General features: G+C 37.0%; 1 protein-coding gene across 1 annotated transcript in view; it reads right to left on the bottom strand.

Moving 5' to 3' along the window:
* Positions 1–216: 216 nt before the first annotated feature.
* LOC145685560 (hydrocephalus-inducing protein homolog) overlaps positions 217–25,203 on the bottom strand; it is a 130,170-nt gene continuing 105,183 nt past the window's right edge. The window contains exons 20-24 of the mRNA XM_081757973.1: positions 15,537–15,769; positions 6,057–6,254; positions 3,937–4,350; positions 526–735; positions 217–252 (exon numbers count right to left, since the gene is read on the bottom strand). Of these exons, the coding sequence (XP_081614099.1) occupies positions 217–252; positions 526–735; positions 3,937–4,350; positions 6,057–6,254; positions 15,537–15,769 (1,091 nt within the window). The remainder of the gene's footprint in view (positions 253–525; positions 736–3,936; positions 4,351–6,056; positions 6,255–15,536; positions 15,770–25,203) is intronic.

The following is a 25,203-nucleotide window of genomic DNA, read 5'->3' as shown; positions in this document are numbered from 1 at the left end:
TGACACCTTTTCAGAAAGCGCCAGTTCATTCACCTCAAGGTGCTGTCGACAAAGTAAGGGCGTGTGGCTTCCAGGTATTACAGCATCCGCCTTATTCACCCGATCTCACACCCAGTGACTTTTCTTGTTTCCCCAAATGAAGAATCCTTTGCACGGTCGCCATTTTGACAACACAGATGACGTCATTCATGAGGTGGAAGAGTGGTTTCATCAATCTTATCCATCTTGCACTTTAGTCACTTTTGACACACTCTGTAAAAAAAAAAAAAAAGAAAGAAAGAAAGAAATAACAATTATTAGTAGCTAATTTTTCTTCACATCATGCACATAAGAACCAAGTATAACACTGACAAGATTTTATCATCATATCTTAATAACCTCCTGGTGATAATTAAACCTTTATGATACCTCCTCGTATATTTATTATCTCATTTATTCAAAAATTCAATAAATAATATTACGGACAAGTTTTAATTTATAAAATACCGATACTAAATGTATTCCTGTCAAAATGCATATAATTACCCTACATCCAACATCAATGTGAGTACTGCTTATATTGTATTTTATAGTAGAAGCATTTCCAACGACAATAAGTTGTGAAGGTGGGCCTCCTTCGACCAAACAAACTGCTAATGCCTTGGCTGTCATTTCTGCATTAGGTGTGAAGGACACGCTAAGTAATTGAGATTCTCCAGGATCCAATGCTCCAAATGTAGGTACAATATCGAACACCTGCAAAGGTATATAATTTTTATATGGTTAATTTATTAAAATGTCACCTATAGAGCAATATAATTTTATCATGTCAGTTTTACTTTAGTTTAACCCTTACAGCTATATTGAATGCTAGAACACATTGCACGTGGTAAAACCGAAGGATGTTGTTTTTTTGCTGGGGGTGGAAAACAGCAAAGAAATTCCTCTCAATATCTTCTAAACACTTCCTTTCCACTTCAGATAAGTAAATTTATGCAATCCAAGAATAGAATGGGTCTGTGAATATAATCTAAGTACAGCCGTGATGATTTGTTTTTGCGAGTTTATCAGATGAAGACTTGTTGACAGATGTGTCAATTTAGCCATTTTATAGCTAATTCTTGCCTGTTTCATATTACGTTTAGCCAGTAAAAATGTAGTTTACCTATTAGCTATAATTTTCGATAATTTAGCATTCATAAATACCAATTTCTAGCCATTTCTCTTTAGCGGTAATTAAACATTTTGTCAACTAAGACTTCTTTAACACTTTGAGCGTTAATTCCGTATTTTTACAGAGTAGTTGATCTTTTGTAGATTACGGATGCCGTATTTATATGTGATTTGATTCAAAATGTATCTCAATGACTTTGCTCCTTTATTATACTTATTTAGCAGTATTGAAATATCCCTTGGACCTCGTAGTCCCGAATTTCGTCAATAGATGACGTGAAGATCCGAATTAATACCTTGTTACCGCCAGGGATCCAAAACCATGTTTGGAGCTCATGTGGTTCGGATTCCACGTTAATCAGTAGGTCCACGTCTCATATAGCCACGCTGCTGAACGGGACGTTAAACTCAAAATCAACTCAACTCAACCAAAACCATGTTTATTGTTTGACCGTCAAAATGGCGAGAAAGAGCCTGTCGTACGATTCAATATGCTTGAATTTAAAAGCGGAATTGAGCGACAGTGATGGTGGTTTGTTTGAAGGAGAGTTATGATCCAGACTATGTAAAACAGAAATAACAGATATGTCAGGTAAATAACCTCGAGATAACAATTCTTATATTCGCATTCATTTTCCTTGCACTGCGTGTACAAATGTTATTTGCGCTTTGTAACGGTTTTTTGGTTGAAATACAGAATATTATATATAAGAATAAAGGGCAAGCTCTAAACTTTCAAACGGTGCATGTTGTATTATTGTAGCTTTTCTAGATTTTAAGATATAATTTTTAAATGCTTGCAAAAAAAATCATTCTTCGGAAAGACTGCACTTCAGAGCTCAGCCTCAAGGTGTAAAAATGAATACAGTAAGAAGAAAATAAGATTTAACTTCCATCTGCTTGCAGAATTGGCTGCTTGCATTCTTACTCCTATACACTTGTATTATTTTCGTGCCCTGGTGTAACGGCTAATCGTAATTTCAAATGTTTCCTTCCAATAGCTAACTTCAACGCGTAGTTAATTGGATATTAATGTTTCGAGGATATTTTTGACTTTTGGGCTATGTATTTCTAGTTTGTACTACATCAAGAGTATACCGATATACTTATTGTATATCCAGCATTACTGCAAGAATTGGAAACATAGGAAAGAATTCGAGGGATATTTAGTATCTCTAGTCTAAGATGTGAACAATGCGTTCTGTAAATACTTTAAAAGGGAATTCGTATTTGATTTGAGAATGTCAAAAAAATATTATGGTATGCTATATACATACATACATATATATATATTGTAAACCTCCCTGGTTCAGTGTCTAAATTTTGGGAATTTTATTGAACGCAGGGAAGTTACCTTCCGTTCACCTTCTAAAATGAACGGGAATATTAGAGTAAACATAGACTAAGCGAGAGGTAATAACCTGCATGAAATAACTCAAATTCGATAAATAATTTGTTCATGTATTTTCAATTAATGTGTAAATTATTGTGTAATATGTTGTGTGTCAAATTCGGGTAATTCATTCCTGCCAGATCAAATACGGCATCTCTAAACATTGAACCGCTGACAACAGATTTAGAAAGTAATACATACTTCCAATGTTCCTAGTAGTCCTTGGAAATGATGGTCAGCTCCGCAACGGCAATCCCAGATGGTTGACCTGATCGATGGTCCTTAGGTCTCCTGGATGTCGTGGATGAATCTCACAAACAGCGAGGTGTAATCTTTTACTCCTTCATGGTAACAACGATAGAATATAATTTAACTGAATTCAACATAAACTACTTGTTTTCATAAGTCGACTCTTCTCGGTGACTGTAAAAGTTTAAGTTTTTATCTTTAGAATCCTACTTCTCGACTTCGCGCTCCGAAGTTCTCTCCGCCGAACTATCTCTACTTTCTCCACTTCTCTCTACTTCTCTCTCTACTCCTCTTCTCTCGAGACCTTCTATCCTCTGGGTTTTGTTGACTTCCTCAAATCTGGAATCTGCATTCTCACCATGACGTCGGAAGCGTGTTCTCTTTCTGCTCCAGGAAACTTCTCAGTTTCCTCATTGTTGTACAGCGATTGCAATCCCTAGAATGCCTGTGTCCCCGATACTTGGCAATTCTGACATACCCGAAATTGTGTCAGTGTTAACAAACATTCTATAAACTTCATGACATTAGGTTTCCGTAATTCTTTCCAGTAATACATAATTTAGATTTTGTTCTCATTTTTAACAATTAGAATAATCTGCCAAATTGTAGTTTCCTTAATGCCAAAGTTATATAATCATTTTATAAACTAAATGCAATGTCAAGCTTTTATGTAATCTGCTTTGTTATTCATTTCTTTCTTAACTCTGTTTTGCTGAACATAATTTAATGATTAATATCTGAATTTTACTTGTACATGTAAAGATAAAGTCAAAAAAAGAAAATTAAATAAAATAAATAACCAAATATATGCGTTCTGCCACTATATATATATATATATATATGAGCTGTTCTGCTTCTTTTTTTGTTAAATCCTGTTATCTGTAGTTTTAGATGAGTTATTTTCAGCTATATTCCTTAGAACATTTAGCCTATTTCTGACGGTTCCTGTTGACGACAATGTTGTGTTATTCAGCTGAGTTGAGAATAAGCGAAGACTAGTGTAAATCAGATTTGTTATTAGCCTGAAATTATTCGCACTAGACTATATCTTACGGTTGAAAGAAGTCTATATTTTAACACGCTAACCTTATAAATATGAAATTCAAAAGAGTTGGAACGACTATAACACAAAATAGTCCTACCTTTGATATTGGATTATGAACATGCTTCCTTAAGGGCAAAACTTCAAGTGCGTCGAATGGACATTTCGGTGTTGTATATCGAGCAACTATAGGAAGTAGCTTTGTTCGGGCATCACTAGGTGTAATTCTTTTTAAGATCGTTTCTAAGCTTAGTACAACAGGTAGTTCAGAAGTGGAAGATGAAACTCTCATAGAAGATTTCCTTCGACCAGAAAGAACTGATTTTCTTTGCAGATTCGCAGTCTCACTAGATTTGAAATCTGTTCTGGATAATGAAGGGTCTTCAGAGTGCGAAGTTTCTGATCTGCTTGACCCTTGAAATACAGACTCAGATGATTTCGGTTTCTTGATCGAAATGGTCTCTTCTTTCGGCTCTACTTCCTCAGTACGATGCAATTCTAATTCCGCTTCCACCTATAACAGAGTGAAAACTTACTTGAGCCATTAGTAATAGTTTGGTATAACTATGAAGCAATATTAAATTTAACTTCAGATTAGATTTAATTCTGAAGTCTGAATTTTTAATGGCAAATACAAAAATGGAAGATAAATGATTATTTACAATACAAACACATTGAATCTTATTGTATAATAACTAGTGGCGATTTCTTTGTGTTACCGCATTTATCACTGGTAAACAAATAATTAAAACTTTTTTTTTTTCGAAAATTCCTCAAAATACAACTTTAAAGCATTTCCCTCTTCCTTTCATGATAACTTCTGTACTTCGGTGCAAGATAGAAATCACCAGCATCTTCTAGCTGGTAAGAAAAGTCATTAAAGTTTATTACTACAGCACGGCGAACAACCATCCTACACGTATCAACGCACAAGTCACAGAAGAGCGTTGGCGATATGCAATGCGTTCCAAAGTTGACCGCAAAGTGTCTGCGAGAAGCTCCAAATTTTCTGCTCCACAGTTTCCTCCACATTTGACGTTTGTGGTCAGTTCTATACGATCGAAATGATTACAGGGAGGCTATAACCAATCTAAGCTTAAGTGAAAAAGTGATATATTTATGACCAAACAAATGTATCACAGTTGGATCAGTTCTATCACGTAAAATATTACTTACAGTGACAAATATTACTAATAGTAATAGTTAATAAGGATAACTTGAAATTTTATTTTCTATCTTAATTCTTGCATTCAACTTTGCCATAGTCATATTTATAAATCTGCTCAATTTTTCCGTAATTTTTTGTCTCTCATCAATGCTTGGAGTAGCCCCCAAGCGAGAAGATTAACTTGCATCTGTCCTCTAACAATCACCCTCGTGTTGTGTTGTCTAGTGCACCTCATCTCATAGTCATCTCATTCTTCTCTTCTCCCATATAGACAGTATTGTCCACTCTTACAATCAATCATGCAATACCGACATTCCCCTACCTCATGATTGCTATCGCAAAGATAGCAATATCCACCTGTTGAATAATAATAAATTTTATGAAATAAAGTGATAATAAAATAATGAAAATTCCCTTAGACCATCTCCCAGTCCTTTCCTCCCAATTCCCAAACTTCTCTTTCCCCATGGAGGGCGTTACTTTCGGGCGGGTAGCTAGCCTCGGCTAGCAAAAAAAAAAAAAAAAAAAAAAAAAAATCCGTAATTTCCATTGCTGCCACTTCTTTAAACACACCGTCTTTATTTGCGCTATCGAACGCCTGCCTAAAGTCTATAAATTATATATGCACGTTAATATTGTGATTATAATGCTTTTCAGTTTTCTGCTTCAACACAAGGTTTGATCTATGGTACTACTATTGTAGCAGAAGACATGTGGACTTGGACTTCTTAAGAGGGCTTTCGACAAGAGACATGTGATCACTGTCAGTGGACTGGAAGCTGTGAAAGAGGAATGGAAGAAGATCTCCATCTTGATTCTACAACTGAGTCTTCTGCAATGGAAATTAAGTTCAGGCCTTTGATCGGAACCAGGAGAGACACATCGAATACTGCCGAATCTAGAACTATGTATTTTCGCAACTATTAGGAAGTACAATTTGGTCACATATACGCAGAATAGTCTCTGTATATACATTTAGTGAAATTTTAAGAAATAATTGTTATGTATAACTCTAGAAAATCTGATTAGGAAACAGTAACAATTAAGGGTACCTTTGGTTCCTCTAGTATCTTAATATCGATTGAAGGATCTACCCAAAACCATTCGAAAGACACTGGAAGAGGGCTTGTGTTTGTGATAACTACAGTTTGTTCTGCCTCTGCTCCAACATATGTGCAGGGAAAGATCACGATATGTGGTTCAACTTTTACGTTAGGAAAATTAACTTCAGCTTTCAGATCTATTGATTGCTGAAATAACAAAAGTAAAAATTATTTCAGATTTTAATATTGTCTGATGATTTATATTTTTTTGAAAAAAGTAGCTTAATCTTAAAAGAATATACACCATGCATTCTTAATATTATGAATTGATACCTTGGAATACGAACATAATCTGTTTGAGAAACCTTTTTTCTTTAAAATAATAAGAACTATAATTCGTGCCTGGGTTTTACTGGGTTAAAAATCTTGAATGATTTTTAACAGGAAATTCACTGGATTTTAACATAAAATGTTAACAAATAATAATAATACTTGATCAAAAATTAATATTTTAAAGATATGGCGATATTTAAAAACATCGCGTAAAACAGGTACAAAGACATAAAATTAGCAGCGAAAATCACACGGAATGCTATCACGCCAGCTACCGATAACGAACTGAATGACAAAGTGCAGGGAACCGTATGCTAAAACACACACGAAATGTATGTTCGGTGTTCAGATTTCAAAGCAACGTTCATATTCCAAAGCAAAATTTGCTCCAAATTTGACATGAAAATGATTCTTTTTTTTTTTTTTTAAGTTTAACTTTCTACGACTGTACCGGTATACTTTATGTTAAAGGAGAAGGATAATCAATAAAAGTGAATGATTGCAATATTAAACTTTTGGGCTCTCCCACTGGTTGAAATTTTCATTCGTATTCCAAGTTATTTGAGTTCTGAGACGTTCGAATTCCGAACGAAATACTGTACTAAGAATAATAAGAATTAAGGTGAAGTCTCACTAAAAGTTTATTCTTATATGAACAAAATTGAAGACTTTGGGGCAAAAACCCATCAAGTCCAAAAAGAGTAAAGGAGATAGTTTCACAAGGGTTTCTCTTCATCTGATTTTCTTGAAACTTGGCACACACGTAGTAGACCGAAAATAAATCGACAGGTGTTTTTGTTTCGTTCGAAAGATAGGTTAAGGGGGGCAAAGGGCCCTTTTCAAAAAAAGGGCTCCCTTAATTAAAAGAGTCACCTTAAAGAAACAAAATTCTGCCGATGGAAAGATGACTTCCAAGTAGGAAATACGTATTTTGTCGTTTCTGCGACAAAAGGGTTGCAGGGGGCAATGGACCCCTTCGAAATGACAAATTTGCCGATATTAGTGCAGGCGTCCACAAAGTGAGACTCATTGTTTCGGAAACTGTTCGGTAGTTGGAAAAATCGGCGACCATGTATCCCATTATGTTTGTAGGCACATGTTTTGAAAAAACATTTTAGGCCCCAAGATTCCCCGACGGAGTCCAACGCATAATTTGCAAATGGCGAGCGGGATGAAGTACAACGTTTGGGAGTAGTTAAATAAGGAAGATCAAGTACATATGTTTGTGTTCTGCGGAAAATCACGATAAGATGGGGGGGGGGACAAAAGCTTCCTTATCCAAGGGTGCCAGAGCTCAGAAATGTCCGTTGATAAACAAACGAAGCTCTGTCAATGCAAAGACAACCTACAATATGTTAAATATTTTGGTGCCCAAATTATTCCAGTCCCCTATATTCACGCCTCTTTTGTGGGCATAACAATATTAGCAAGAATGGTCATGCCTACATCAAAGGTCTCTGTAATCAACATACAGTTGTGTGACAAAGTCACGTTGGTCTCCATGCATATTTTCATTTCCTTGGGACGTTGTTTGTGTCTCTCGTGTCCTCCTAGATTTCACTTTTTGAATAACATTAGTTTATTCACGGAGCTATTGAATTGTACTTCGTTCAGTATCGATTTCGTCCCCACATAACACGAAAAGCCTCATGTTTTCCCGCAGAAACAACAAACCCCCCTTTTTCCTAATTTCCGGTCACCTGTACTTAGGCATATTGTTTCTCTAGCGCCGAGCTTTATTAAATATGGTGTCCATTTTATTCAGCTGCTGGAAGGTTTACGCTACTTTACTCTAATTTTCCCTAGACACCAGTTGCATACTTCTGACGTGTTTATGTTTTGTGAATATTTTATATAGTTCTACCTTCCCTTTGACAGATATTGCATGACTAGTAATTTAGGGAAACTTTTTTCATTCAAAGGAGGTGTTTACCCCTTATCTATTATCCTTTTTCCATACACACACAGAACAAATGTTAAGTGATTTTAGGTCGTCTCTACGTTACCCTACTTTTGAAATGATGGAATACGTGCTTTCCTGTTTTGACATCTGTATCAACGTTTCAGAACTATAGGAGTGGCCTTTTCGATCAAGTTTGTGTTTACATGTTGATCCGCCATTCTATTGACAGGCGTAGATAGTCGAGACTTTTTCCAGCTTCTTTCAGTTTATAACAACTCCCAAACGATACGCAATTTGACCACCCTTGCTGTTTGAAAATTATGAATAGGACACGTCTGCGACTGGGTCATATTTTTTATACCTTAATACAGTGCGCAAAATTTTCGGTCACCACTGGCGACTAGAAATTTAGAGCTGGCGACCAGTATTCAGTAGGAATGGTTTCTGCATAAACCCATAGGCCTGCACAGTTTCTGCACACAAAAAATGTCACTGAGTGAGAGAAAACACAAAATGTGAAGTCTTCACAACGGATATGGAAAGTGAAGTCTTCACAACATTGTAAATCCTTCCTCAATAGAAAAATATAAAATATTTTTTAATATGTAGCTATATGAATTGTCCAATTCAAAATTGATTATCCTGAATCTAATTGTCTGGTTTGGAAATTGTATGCCCTGTTCTAATCTCTTTCTTTGTCAAACCAAACGCTGGGGGCGAATGCCTCTCATAATGTGTACGTTGAGAGATATTGGCGACCATCATTTTTGGATTAGCGAGTACACCTGACTTCGAAATTTTGCGCCTTGCCTTAATACATTGTGTATTTTTAAAATTATGAAATACGTGTTTTCCTGTTTCATATCTGTCTCACCGTTTCACATTAGAAAGGTAGCCATAGACTTTTCATGCACATTGTGTTTCCATTTTGACATGCTGCCATTTTGCACAATTCTGTTGTAGAGAGTCGAGAGTTACTCTATCTTCTTCTATTTAACAACAGCTTTCATTCGAAATGCTACTCGACCAACCTTGCCAATTGCAAATTTTGAGTTGGACCCCGTCGGGGACACTAGGGCCAAAAATATTATTTCAAAATATGTGCCTACAAACATAATGGGATACGTGATCGCCGATTTTTCCTGAAGAATTTCGTTTCTTTCTGAAAAGAAGCCTTTTGCCCCCCTTAACCTATTTTCCGAACGAAACAAAAAAAAGTAATTGTCGATTTATTTTCAGTCTACTATATATGTGCCAAGTTTGAAGAAAATCGGATGAAGAGAACCTTTGTGAAGCTATCTCCTTTACTCTTTCACTTTTTGGACTTGGAAGGTTTTGCCGCAGAGTCTTCAATTACTGTATGTTGAAATGTAAGTACACCACGTTAATACATATAAAAGATCGTTTATACTTACAATCTGTAAGTTATATGCTCACAAGAGAGAATTTTAACCATTGTTGTCTACAACCTTGCTTATATATGAATCATAATTTCCACCCAATATTGTTTTCTTTGTGGAAGTGAGTTCATTAAAGCGACTTAAGATCAAAATCGAGCAGTTTGGGGAAAGATAATGATCAACGACATATTTAAACTTGAGTAAATTGGAAAAGAAAATTCAACGTTTCATGAATTGCAATGCTACATACCATGCAAGTTTCCCTGCTACCTGCTCTTATAACGGTAATGTGTATTTCACTCTGCTTATTAGGGCAAAAGTGCTATTTTAATACGGCCCGCTCGGGAGAGTAATGCTCCCAGAAGTACGTTTTTTCGCGCGCTACTCTAGCCAGCTGTTTTACGCGCTATCCTAGCCAGTTGTTTTAAGTTGGTCACAAAATTTATATCATGGAGTACAAGGGGAACATAACGAGCCCTGCGGGACTTCTAACCCGTTCCTACTACTACTACTATTTATCTGCACAAAAGTAAGTAAACCACTTTTTTGAGTATTATTTTCATATTATTTTAATTTAAAAAGTGTTATAAAATGTAAAAAAAAAAGTTTCCTCGGGCCGGGTTTGAACTCATGCCAAAAGAGGTTTTTCTTACTAGCATATAGCGCTAGCCCACTCGGAAACGAAGATCGACAACAACAATCGTTTGATTTCTGCTCTTTGAATGCAACGTGGCAAGAAGTGGATAACGCCAACCAATCAGCACTGTGTTTTCGTTCCTACTTCCGGGAGCATTACTCTCTTGAGCTAGTCCTCTTTTAATTGGTACTAGCTACATATTAGAAGAAGAAGAAAAGTTGTTATAATTAATGTCATGAATAACGTTCATTGGTGAGTGTTTATTTTTCTGTCACTAGGTAGAAATGTTTGTTTACTTGTAGTTGTGACAGTGATCCGGTTACTAAGGTAACAGTTCCGTTACCATGTACTTGTTCATATATAATTATCAAGATATAACTCAACAAGACATCGTATAATACAGACGTGCATCGCATTGCTGTAAAGCTATTGATAATTATTGCGAAATATAATGTGTTTATGTGATTGAAAATAACGTGTAATTCTGTAAACAATCTTCGTTGTAAGCAATAAATGATTTTAGATGAATTTTACTACAAGAATTTAATAATTTGAACTAGAGATTAACGTTATTATTATACTCTGAACTAACTACATATTGTTCTGTCATCCGAACCCAAATAATTCCATCTAACAACTCGATTTCGATAGATGGGGCGTTAACTGGTATCTTCTCCGAACTGAGCTTGTTTATTTCTGAAACAAATGTAATTATAGCACCTCGCTAATAGAAGAGGAAGCCGTTCTCCAGTGGTTAGATTCGAAATAAACTACCACCAATTTCCTAAAATCGTAAATAAATAAACTGTTTATTAAAACATACTTTAATCAATTCATTTATTACAGTATCAATTATGAATGAGAGTATACTTGAACATTACTCCAATATAGCAGAGTTTGTTTTAAATATTTACAGTTGATCTGTTGAGACCTTATTTTATTGGCAGCTGTGTCAGGATGTTCGTTTCCACAAATGCCTACATGATCCGGCACCTAGCAGACAACGACAACACAATCATGTTGCTGTAACTGATGGCATCTCATAATTATGCCTTGAACGAGGGCGTGCTTACCGAAGACATTCCGTAGGCTCATAACAACGTCTGAGCGTCTACGCATACCCTAAACTCTGAGCGTCTATGCAAACCAACACACGACGTAACGAAAGGTGTATACATAGTCAAAAGCAAGCTTAATTGTAGTTAATTCAGCAATAAATATTGAACACAGATGATACAGACTAAATTCTGAACTGCTATCATCGGTGATAAAGGCACAGTTAAAAGAATTCCCATCCTTAGAACCATTCATATAGAACACATTAAAATCGGGATACTGCTCTAATAATGCTGCAAAATTCTGCTGGTATACTTGCGGACAGGCGTGTTATTTCATGTGTGAAGTCAAGCGCGAATCGAGTTTAGTGAGCAAGCAGCCACAGGTGTACAGCACAAGACTAAGCAACGAAAGGAAGAGTCAAACAAAATCAATGAGAAAACTCTCACACGTACGAATGAGTCATGTGTGAGAAGGGCGAGTACTGAAGCATAGCGCTCGTAAATCTGCCTACCATGGAACGGAAGTCTGCAGGGAATTGTCAGGAACACAACGCACATGAGTAGACTAATTGAGAAGTCTTGCACAACGATAAGCTAACGGATTCAATTAAAGGCTGGCAACGGAACTAATATGGAAAGCACTAGTAGCTAGTCGAATTCCTAGCTGATGGACTGTATCAAGTTGTCCCAGCAGGAAAGAGCGAGCAGACGCATAAGTAGTACATTCGTTTTCAATTTGGACTGGATTAGACTACGGTATAAGTGTAGCAGAACAGTATAATCAGCACCTCAGGTGCGAAGGGAGAGGACACGAAGACGATTCAGAGCATGAAGACATGAGTACTTAAGATGGCGAATATAGGGTGTAAGTGTCAATCAAAAGTCAAACCCAGAGAACAGATTATATCAACGAACGAGAAACAAGTACCATCGAGATACAAAACCGGGTGAACAATATAAATGCGTTAGCGACAAAAGTGAATACATTGGGATTTCTCGGCGGAAAATCGAAGCCCTGTCTCATCCGACCAGCGAGCAAGACGATGTAGAGTCAGCTGAGTCTATTGTGTAAGGCCGCGAAGGTGTAGGAAGCGACAGTAAATGAGGTCATCAACATACATATCAAAGCAGACCACAAATACGTAGAAGTTTGGATTTGCGAAAGAATACTGACGGAACAGCAGACAAGGTAACGCTAAGTATATTGTCATCTAGAACACCATTTTCTTGGACAAAGCTCTCTGAAAGACTAGATCCTACATGCATTATAAAATGTCACTCATGAAGAAAATGCACAATAAAATGAGCCATATGCCAACGAAGACCTTGGTCATATATTTATATTAATATATTGTAACACCAAATGTTGTCATACGCCCTCTCCAAGTCACTAAAGAGAACACCAAGGTGTACGCCGTTGAGAAAGGCGTCGTAAATCAGCCCCTCGAAATGAGCGAGCAGTAGTGGACCGGAAAGAGCGAAATCCACTTTGATATTTGCTGAAGAAATGTAAAGATTGCAAAGTACTACCCCAGGCGCTTATTCACCATGCGTTCAAGGAGCATACAAAGGTAGTTTGTAAGAGCGATTTGTATCTAGCTTATACGACTTGTTGGGTTTTCCTTCGTTTCAAGATGGGAAGAATCAGAGCATCATGCCAACGAGGTGCGAAAGTATCCTCCGACCAGATTCGATTATACAGTTACATGAATACAAGCCGTGTATCGCTCGAGAGATTGCACAACATATCATAGAAGATACAATTAAACCCTGGAGCAGTTTTGGACGATTTACGGAGAGCAAAATTTAACTCAAGAAGCGTAAAAAAGGGTATTATATTGCTCGCTGTTGGTGTTACAGAAGTTTAACTGGATCCGCTCTAGACTAAGGCGAAAACAATCAAATGCTGCAGGGTAGTGTGTAGACTCAGAGGTAGTCGCAAAGTTGTTTCCCAAAATGTATCTACCTCTGAACGATTAGTCTCTAAGACACCATCCACAGATAAAGTAGGCACGCCTAAAGAATAATTAGTGACAATAAGAGGGCGAACGCAATGGCATACAGTAGACATGGGTTTTCGACTTCTGAGGGACGAAACATAAATTTTCCAGCTTTGGTGCTGCGATAGTTTTAGAAGACGTCTAGCCCGAGCATGCAGAATACAAAATTACTAGAGATTTTCATCACTTGGATGACGAATAAAATTGGAGTGAGCTCGCAGATTAACCTGGATAGCCGCATGGAATTACGCAGACCCCCATGAAACTTGCCGGTGGGGAACGTCGATGTGGAATGGAGTCATGAGCAGCATCGAGTACAATCTGCTCGAAAATTCTGCTAGAGTAGCAACAGGAAAATTATTACGACAATAAAACTCACTGAACTCACGGAATTCACGCGTCTCGAGGAAAAAAGGAAAGTTATCACTCCACAAAGATCAGGATGCACTCTCCGTGTCAATGAGGCCGAGAGAACAGCACTACACATGAAGAGGTCGATACAAGAATAGGTACTATGAGCAGTAAAGAAATGATTTAGGGTTTAGGAATTAGATTTCTGGGCTTTCGGCATCTATGACATTGTTAGCGCACCACGGCATGAGGGGTGATGTCCTTCGATGATCACATTATCCAAGGAAAGGAAAGGATTGGGGAAGGAAGGTAGCGGCTTGGGACCTGTATGTTAGGTACCATCCCGGCATTTGCTGGTGTTAATAAGGAAAATTCAGAAAAATTTCACTCAGGATAGCTGACCTCAAAAAGCTTTTACACTTTTTGGTCAAGTGTCCCCACCAGGAATCGAAGAATCCGGGACCGCTGGCACCAAAAAATAAAGAGTTAGCGACTACGTGGGGCTACCAGTGTAGAAATGAGTAGAACTACCATTGTTAGGGATGAGCAACCCACTTTTCTCAACAAATTCTGTTACCTGATGCCCATGATCGTCAGTGTGGATAGAGCCTACAGACGGTGATATGCATTAAGATATCCAACAAGCAAAACTCGCTGTTTAAGCTGATGGTAAAGCTGAAGCAGATCTAGAGCTGTTAAGGCTGCAGATTAAAGGACTGTAAAGAACATATAGTAAAGAGCGAGTAAAGAAAACTCGTAACGTAACTGCTTATTCTAGAGATACTATGTTAATGTGCCGACAATGAAGAGAATCTGAAAGTATATGACCACACAGTCATTAACACGACCAACACAGGCTTATCATATCTATAGCATAACCCTGCATGGGCCTGTTCGGGCTAGCGGATTACCCTACCCGGCACGGCCCGTTTGAAGTATGTTGGGCTGGACCGGGCCGGACAAAAATGCTATTTGACCGAACCGGGCACATGTATTTCCGGGTCGAGCCGGATCGGATCGGGCACTGCAAAAAACGGTGCAAAAGATAGTTGTAACATAATGACAGATATAAGAAAGTAAAAGAGTTCTACGATGGAATGTGCGGCAGTAAATCAAACAAAATCAACACATAATATTGTTGAATGAAGAATCCCACAAATATCCCCTGAGGAATAAATATGTAAATAGCAGTACCGGAAATGCATCTTAGCGTCACATATAAGAGAAGGGATAGCTGATAGGAACAAAATGAAAACGTAAGTTTTCCTACGAAACTAATGTGCAGAATGAACATCGCTTTACTGTATGTCGTAGTACGCATCAAATAGCACGGAAATAGAATCAGTAATCTCAGGCTTTAGTGCATTTCTCCGTTCCTTAACTGAGTATGTAGTCTGTAGTACTAAAATCTCTTTCAATAGACAAACTAGAAGCAGAGATGACCAGACACTGACGCACTAATTTGCACAATTTTGACAACGTTTGCTCTTGTTGTTACTCTGCTTAAAAATTAAGATTTATAAATGAGATTATAGCTAAAGATTGTAAAGATAGTTATTTAAGAAAGAACTCTTAATGAAAACAATAATAAATACGTGAAAGTGTGTTTTATGATGATTCACTTAGTTATGATTACTTGTACAGTACTATTCGTATCACTTAAAATAATAAAAGCCACTACTTGCACCCTGAAAGTGGAAAACTAATATCACCCTGAAAGTAGAATCAATTTTTAAATTTTTTTACTTGCTTATCAGTTTATTGTTTAGTAATTAACTTTTAAAAACAAAAATGTAACTGTGCTTACCATTACAGGATGTCCTTCATAGTTGAGCATAAGTTTTCCTGTATCTAATCTTGAGTATAGATCTGGACACCAATGTGGATCATAGTATACAACTATTCCAACGCTATCACCTGGCTTTAACTTAAATGACTGCTCCTCCAGTATGTTGTCTCCAGACAACAACCAGAACGGATAATCAATTGTTAGGTTCAATGCCACAGGTAAGAGGGACGTATTAGTAGCTTCAACCTCCTCTGAAAATATAATAAGATTTTATAATCGAAGTATAAATGTATAAAAGAAGGCAGCCAAATTTCTGTTTCCAGCTAATTTTAATCTCAGGTAATAGGAATATTTCTTAAGTGTCGAAGAAAATACACACCATGTTTTATGAAATCAAAAAACATATGATGGAATTTATCATGTAACATGTGTTCTTTAAGTTTTGAGAGAATCAAGTTTACCTTCTACGCCTTCTCCGATTTTAAACTCAAGAAATGAAAACCATTGATAAGCGAATATACGAACAAAAATAAATATTAAACGCACATGGATTTCTCTTTTACCTCCTCTATGTTTGTGTGTCTGTCTTACTGATATCTTTCAAAAATATGTAATTTTTTGATTAAATTTGGCATGCCTTTTCTTCGAATCTTTTGAACGCATTCTCTATGATCGATAACTCTATGGTCTATAGAATCCCAAGATTTAATGCGGCACTCACAAAAACTCTCCATTGACCTCTGTCCTTAGCTAACTAGATCCAGTTTCTACTTTGTATCCCACTTTAGTGCGATCCGACATAATATTGTCCTTATCTGCGCCTAGGTCTACCTAATGATCTTCTGATTGGCTTTTCAATTAAACTTTTTAAAGCATTCCTCCTTTTTTATCTATTCTGGCTATATCAACTGTCCATTTGAGCACACTAGAATTAATGATTCTAACAATGTTAGTTAGCCATTATTATTTAACTTTGTGCTGGAATACGCCATAAGGGAAATCAAAGATAGCAACCAGGGCCTAGAGTTGAACGGCATTCACCAGGTTATGGCATATGCTGATGATGTAAATTTAATAGGGGATGATAGGAGAACAGTAGAAATAAATGCAGAGATCTTATTAAACGCTTGCAGGGACATGGGTTTAGAAGTAAATGCAGAGAAAACTAAATACATGGAAGTGCGTCGGGACCGTAATACGGCAAATCGTGGAGGCGTTAAAATATTAAAAAATGCTTTTAATAAAGTGGATACTTTCAAATATTTAGGATCAATATTAACAGAGGAAAATCATATTCACGAAGAAATTAAATGTCGACTAAAAGCAGGGAATTCGTGTTACTATTCGGTTCAAAATCTCTTGTTGTCGCGAATTCTGTCGAGGAATTTGAAGCTTAAAATATATAAAACGATAATCATGCCTGTTGTTCTGTATGGTTGTGAAACATGGTCGCTTACTCTGAGGGAAGAACATAGACTGAAAGTATTTGAGAACAGGATCCTGAGAAGAATATTCGGACCCAAGAGGAACGAGAATGGGGAATGGCGGAAGCTTCATAACGAGGAACTACATAGTTTATACGGTTTACCCAACATTGTTAGGGTCGTCAAGTCTAGGAGACTTAGGTGGGCAGGTCATGTAGCTAGAATGGAAGAAGGTAGAAACGCTTTCAAAGTCTTGACTGGTAGACCCATAGGAAAACGACCATTAGGAAGACCTAGGCGCAGATGGGAGGACAATATTAAGATGGATCTCGCAGAGATTGGAATACAAAGTAGAAACTGGATGCAATTAGCTAAGGATAGAAGTCAGTGGAGAGCTTTTGTGAACGCGGCATTGAACCTCCGGGTTCCATAGGCCATAGAGTTAGTTAGTTAGTTAGTTAACAATGTTAGTTAAGCGATATAAATTATGAAGTTTCTCGTTGTGAAGTTTCCGGCATTCTCTCAAGACCTCTTTAAAATTATTTTCAGTTTTCGTTCTTCCCTTCAAATAAATTGCGAGTTTTTACAACCATACAGCACAACACGTAATAATTATCGTATTGTATATTTTAAGCTTCAAATTCTTTGATAGAATTCGCAAAGACAGAAGAGTTTGGACTGAATAATAACAAAAATCCCCTGCTTTTCGTTGACATTTGTTTCCTTCAGGGATGTAGTTTTGATATGTTATTGTTCATCATAGATTTTTGAAAGTGTCCACTTTGTCGAAAGTTTACTTGATATTTTAATGTATCCATAATTTGCAGCATAATGGTAATGATAAATTTCCATGTGTTTAGTTTTTTTCTGTGTTTGCTTCTAACCCATGTTCCTGTAGATATTTAACAAAGCCTCTGCATTTCTTTCGATTGTCCTGATATCATCTCCTACCAGATTGAAGAAATCAAGGTAAGTGATTCAGTTATAGGCCATTCAGTTATGGCCTGGTTAAGTGCCATTCAGTTATAGGCCCTGGTTGCTATCTTTATATTTCGTTATAACGTATTCCAGAACAAAGTTTAATAAAATAATGACAACATCACACCTTGTTTCAAGCCATGCGTGAAAGTTAGTAAACAACTATTTCCCTACTCGGACTTTACTTTGGATTTCATTTAAACCTCTTTTTTATTATCTATCTTTTTGGTATACCGAATTCAATAAGATTGTTGTACAATGTTCCCCTTCTAACTGAGGCGTAGGCCTATCGGATATCGATAAATAATTGATGTATCGGAGTGTTGTATTCCCATTTCTTTTCAAATATTTGGCGAATGATAAATATCGGGTCGATAGTTGATCAATTTTACTTCCGTCTATACAAATAATCTTCAATAATTTCATCTGCGTGTGGAATCATTCTTGCTAAAACAATATTTGAAGGATTTAATAGGATGTTGACAAGTGATGTCTCTAGAATTATTACAACTAGTTTTGTCACCGGCTGTATTTTCAGCAAATTCTCAAAGAAATCTTTCCACCCATTCAAAATACGATCCGTATCGGTGTGAATTGTTCAGTCCCTTTTCTTTCACATATAATCACCGTGAAATTCGTAGCCTTTATTAACTTCATTGATGCATTTATACATGTTCCGAATATGTTTGTTTCTACTGTTATCTTTAAGCTCAATAACATTAGCTCACAGAAAATCAGGTTTCTTCGTTCTAAATGTTTTGAAAGTTCCCACCTAATATCAGTCGAATTTTAAGCAGCTCTACCGTTTTTAGACTTTGGAGCAAATGCAGTTTTGCCTCTTTTCTTTTCTCTGCTAGTTTAGTGCATTTTATCTTGGAAAACTGACCAAAATCTGCTATTACTTACTTCTTATCCATATGACACTTTGGTGTAAACTGAAGAAACTTCAGTAGAATTCAATAACATTTCTTTACTCCTATTCCGTCTAAGAAATGCTCCAATAACAATAAATATCTTTTCAGTCCTTCAATTCTGTACTGACCTCATACAACAACTGTGTTTATTAACTATCAGGGACATAGCCATGGAGGGGGCTCAAGTCCCTCCACTAAAATGGAAAAAGAAATCTTAATAAAATTCAAATTTAGGCTATCCTGTATTGGTTTAAACTGAAAACAGTTTTTAAAAAGGCATTACAATGCAATTTTAAGGCTTAAGTTTTACAAAAAGTTTCGAAGGGTACTGCCGAACCTCATGTACTTGAGGGCGGTGGGTTTTCTACTGATGGGCAAATTACCGGGAAGATATTTTTCGGGAATATTCCTTGGGAAGATTCCCCAAAATGGGAATATTCCGAAAATTTATGTACAATCACAAAGAAAATTGCATTCTATTACTATATTATGATTTCGAAGTTAAATTCGTTTTTTTTCACAGTATATTATTACTATTGTCTCCAGGAGATTCTTTAAACAGTATTATATTAATTTATTTATATTTTATTATATTTAAAGAGTACGCAAAAATATTTACTTACAATATGTTCTAAGCAAGTAAATCTGTGAAAAAGTGGTATAATAAATCCACATACTTTTACACCGCTAAACAGTTTAAATATATATGTAAGTAGATTTTCGAAACTTGACTCTACTACTGATATTATAAGCATATTAAATTTTTAAATGTTATTTAAAAAATTAGGTTGGGTAACTGCCAAAAGAGACGTGTCTCACCATTTTATCAACATTTGCACATACATATTTACGTATGTTCACATTATTTGCAAGATACTGGCTTATCTTTATAATTTTGCATGTAACATTACCACACACGACCTTTTTTCCTACCTATTTCTCGAAATTTCATGCGTTAATTCACATGTAAGAGAAGTCCGAGTACCTGTTCAGAAATTCGAGTCGGAGACAGACCGACGTCTATTACTAACGGTGGTTCGGGGTCTATTAATAGTACTTCAACTCTAATTCTACATAATGTCTACATTACTTTACAAACTGACTCCTTTTCATCATTTGTAAATTAGTACTTTGCTACTTTTTACTTCAAATGGAAACGGAACTTTAAAAATCATATTATTAGTTATATAAAGTACAGTCAACGAATTTTAATGTTTTTAAACCTCCAAATTATTTAAAACCTAGAAGTAAATCATAATAAATGAAAATAAAGTAATTAGTCATACGGTTCTTATAATTTGGAAGATAAAGTAAAGACATGGAAATAAATTCCTTCCCCGGAATTTATATGACAGGAAAAAAACCTGGGAATATTCCCATTCTTTATTTTCCTTTCCACCGCGAATATTCCCACTGCCCATTACTAGGTATTCCCAGACACACTTTCCCGGTGTCCCCAAATCGAAATCCTGACTGGGTCCTGTCAACTATTACAATGTCAACAACACAAATCGTTGTCGTGTCCAACAAACATTAATTCTTTATAAATAATCTTCTGTTTATATATATATATATATATATATATATATATATATATATATATATATAAGAATGCCTGTCCCATTGACATTTTAGTAAGTTAAAGCTGATAAAGACGTATTTATGCTCAATAATGGCCCAGGAAAGACTCAATTCATTGGCTATAATAGCTATTGAAAATGATTAAGCCAGAAAGATTTCAAAGCAGTGTTGCCACATTTGGTACAATTGTACCAAATTCAGCCCTTTTTGTCATTCATCAGCCCGTTGGTACCACGCAGGCATTTTCAGCCCCTTTTGCGAGAAAGTTGGTACAATTCTACCCAATTCAGCACCATTTAGCAAATACTTGTCACTTTTTCAAAAGTGTCAGTAAGACTTTTCCTACATCTTACGTTACTCATACTGTATGTTGGATTCTTAAAAAATGCGTTTAACATTCATATTTGTGAGTTACACTACATAACGCTACGAACTTTGTGTTGAAAATTCGTAATTCGAACTATACCGGAAAACAAATGACGCTAGATGAGTGCATCCGCGCTGCGCACAAAGGAGACGAGAAAGAAGCAGTGTGGTAGAAATTTTAGTCGTCTTATTTGGATGTTTTTAAAAATTAATTTTAAAAAACACTTTCTTGATTTAAACTCTTGGAAAAGGGGGGGGATGTTATAGATCTTTACCACTGTCACTTTCATGTTAAGGAAGCAGGTATTACACTCACTGTCAGGGGTAAAAGTGGATCTCAAAAAGTAGGGGGATGCATGACGTCACTCCGTCCCCCGTGCCTATCTTTGTCCATTGTAATTTTTTTTTTTAGAAGTTGGGGACACCACAGATATTTTCTGAAAGTGGGTAGACGGCGTCCTCCCGCGTTCCCCGACACTTTTACCCCCGATGGTATAAAATAACGAATTCAGCCCTTTTTGTTTCAATTTGGTACTATTTTTCAGCCCACTCCAGAGCTAGGACTGTGGCAACACTGTTTCAAAGAGATATTGCCCATATTTGCTCACAGAAAAGTCACGAGAATGCCATTTAGTCTTTGAATAAAGTATGCATATGTCATTATGTAGTTAAATTTGCTCACTTCTATTTTAATTTATTAGTATTTTTATGTTATCATTATATGATCTTTACACTACATGTTTTTGAACAACGTATCGTTAGCATTGTCTTGCAGAATACACATTAACGAACCGTACATTTTGATTTTGAATATAAATTATAATTGTAGGATTGAATTGAAGCAAATGCAAATAATTACAAACGTTACCTGAAAAACGTTACTTTACTATTCCAACGCTAGGATAAATTTGTGTTAATCAGAAGGAAAGAAAAGTTTATTTTATTTTTATTTATTTATTAAGCAAAAGTTAGAAAATTACAAAGCTTTTGTTATTACTTACACATTGGGCTTTAATATTTGTATATTCTATGCTATTACTATGTTGATGTGTATTAAATTGAAAATAAACAAGAATATCACTCGATTTCAATAATTCAAAACCACGTTTTCATTAACTTCTATATTTTAACTACAAAAGCCATTCACTTTAGAAAATTGACATAATACAAACTTCTTCTATCTTACATTCCATATTTAAATCTAGGAGTACAGAATAAACTCTGGTGGTTTTTCATAACACACTGGGGAGGGGCGCCTGAGAATTCTCGCCCCGGGCGCTTACAACACACGCGACGGCCCCCCGGTTATAGATGTCGCGATGTGGGAAATTTGTGTTCTTCATGATAAAGTTTAAGGATGTTGCAAAGTTTATGAGTCTAACGGCGTTTTCATTGTTTTCCCTTTGCAGGCTTTCGTTACCTATAATCGGTTTGAAAACATCCTCTCGTCCTACCTTCACATTAAAATCCCTTGTAGTCAGAATTTGCAAGTGGTATTGCGAGAATTTGTTAAATACACATTCTCCTTACTCGTGAAAACTGTCTTTTATATTGTCATGCTTACTTTCTGCTGGTTCATGTCAGGGGCGGATCCAGGGGGGCAATCGGGGCGATCTCCCCCCCCCAGAAGAGGAAACTTTCTTAATTCATATATATCTATATATATAAAAGAGAACGTACAAATCCTTTGTTCCCTCATCACGCTAATACGGCTGAACCAATTTCTTTTATTTTTGGGGGGTTATTAGGATTTGGACCCTAGATGGTTTTTATCATATCACTTTAATTTTTAATTACCAGTGTCTTGAGATAATTGACCATTCAAGTGTCCATAACGTACAAATCCTTTGTTAGTTCATCATAGGTAAAAATAAACGTATTTATATGCAACCCGCATGACCGTGTCACTCGGCGGGTTAACATAAATGACAGGCGATATAATGTTAACATTTACTGCAATCTACTATGGTTTTTATCATATCACTTGAAAGCGAAAACTTCCGGGATGACCGCAGCGAAGCGGGGCGGGTTAACATAAATGACAGGCGATATAATGTTAAGATTTACTGCAATCTTCTATGGTTTTTATCATATCACTTGAAAGCGAAAAAGTAAAAATTATCTAAGTAACAAAGTTTATTGCGTTCCGGGGTGACCGCAGCGAAGCGGGGTGAACGCTGCTAGTATATATATATAACCCATCCCAAAGTTTGGAGCCCTTGGAGCCCTTAAAAGTAGCAGTATGACAACCCACCGCCCCCCCCAGCAATCGGTCCTGGATCCGCCCCTGGTTCATGTAAATTTACAGCAATAATATCGCACCACTGACTCTTATAATTAATAAAAGTCTACCATTAACAAATTCAACACTTTTAATTCCTGATACTATTCGTTTGTAAACAAAACCCCTTCCTAATTGGTGATTTTTATTTTCTTTCCCATAAAAAGACATAAAATTTCCGGTCTTCACTGGTCCCTTTCCTTCTCATCTAACTTTCTGAACTTATAATATCCATCTTATATTTCCTTAACTCATTCATTACGGATTTTAATGCACCTGCTCTATAAATAGTTCTTACATTCCATGTTCCAATCTCATATTCACTTTATTTCTGAAATCGTGCCCAGTCCTGATCCAAGACTTCTGTAAAATGAGGTTGTTAGCCTCAAACTAAACCCACAAGCTGAAGGATCCCCCTTACCGTCTGTCCATGGCTGATTATTCAGTATACAGAGGTTGTTCAGTCCACATTTGGCCAATTTCGACTTACCTAAAAATTTAGAAGAATCCATGGCACCAGGTCCGTAAGTGCTCGATATGTTTCCCTCGGTTCCTAAAAATAGCCCGACAGCGTAATTTCCACTGTAATAGGCTTCTCTGCAGAACTGGGAGGGGAATCTTGTTCCATTCCTTTGCACAGCTTACCAAAGTCCTTCCACAGTAGTCACACGCCGTTTTCCCAAAGCCCGCTTCAGCAATCCAACTCCACAATAGTTCATAGGACTTGCATCTGGAGATTTAATAGGTACCTCATTGAAAGGTATCACCTGTATACCACTTGCCTCCTCCATCTCCCTGTAGAATGCGAGGGACGATCGTGAGGAATGTGATGAGGCCTTGTCCATGTGAATGCGCACCAGATTGGCGTCATTTCCGTACATTGTTGGAATCTCATGCTCGCAGATTTGCCGCATGATCTGCTCCTGAAAATACTGCGAATTTATTTTGCAGTTCTTCACCACCCTACGAATCTTCAGTTTACCTCGGCAACAGTAGCCAGTTACGACCATGAACCCTTTTGGGAAGGATTCTTTACAGACACGGACTCACCTTCTGAAGTTCTTGGCGCCTTTCTCTCGGTACATGATGGCTCTCGGTTTGCCGCAGTCGGAAAGCTAAATCCACTCTTCATCCACCTTTGTACATCCACCTTTGTTTTGCCAAATGCCGTTCGTACAGCTTCCAGGCGTTACACAATCGTTCCTTTTGGTGGGCATCCGTGAGAAGATGGCCGCGAGCTTTCATGACTTTTTCCAGCTTGAGTTGATGGTGTAACGTCCGGCTCACAGTCCCCAAAGACACGTCAAGACGATTAGCCATAAACCTTTGTGTTGGCGAATTTTCTTGCATTGCCATTTTGCGAAGTTTCCTCTGCATGGTGGAGGTGGCCTTGGTGCATTCCCGCTTCCTAGGCAACTTCGTTGGTGATCCAAATGGTGGGGCTTCGTTGCTCTTGTACTTTTTTATAAAATTTTTATTCCACTTAAACTGATGTTGCAACCACTCTTCTTGTCCTATTTTCTAATGACAGAAACTAATGTGGGCGTCATAAAGAGCCGCAACATAGCCTTCCCAAAACCGGCTTAGTATGAGCGGCATTTTGGTCACAGAGCGGAAACCCACACACTTGGAAAAAATTTAACACAACACTTACAACAATGGTCCTGTTTTGTGCGTTATTGTCGTCCGCGCGGAAAAACAACTCCGTTCCCAGGAAGCCACTGCACAACACTGCAGGACGCCACGAGCCAGGTCGGGTGAGTCTATTCTGCCCAGGAGAGGGAAGGAACGAAATCGGCCAAACGTAGGCTGAATAACCTCTGTATTAGCAATTAATCGTCATAAATAGAGGTCTTCTCGATCCACAACTGGATGACGCGTCATGACAGAAATCTACAATACTAAGTATCCTCGCTACTTCAGATTGAAATCAATCAAGAAGGAAGCTAAGGAAGGGTTTAGGGATAAGATTGAAATCGATCAAGGAGAAGGAAGTTAAGAAAGGGTTGAGGGTTCAGATTGAAATCGATCTAGAAGGGAGTTCAGGAATTCAGATTGAAATCGATCAAAGAGAACTGAGTTAAGGAAAGCTTCAGATTGAATTCGATCTAGGAGAAAGTAGTTAAGGAAGGATTCAGGAT

Source organism: Thermobia domestica, chromosome 1 (assembly GCF_964235325.1).
Source record: "Thermobia domestica chromosome 1, izTheDome1.hap1.1, whole genome shotgun sequence".
Lineage (NCBI taxonomy): Eukaryota > Metazoa > Arthropoda > Insecta > Zygentoma > Lepismatidae > Thermobia > Thermobia domestica.
Note: the sequence above shows the minus strand (reverse complement) of the source record. Positions and strands in the feature narration are given on the sequence as shown.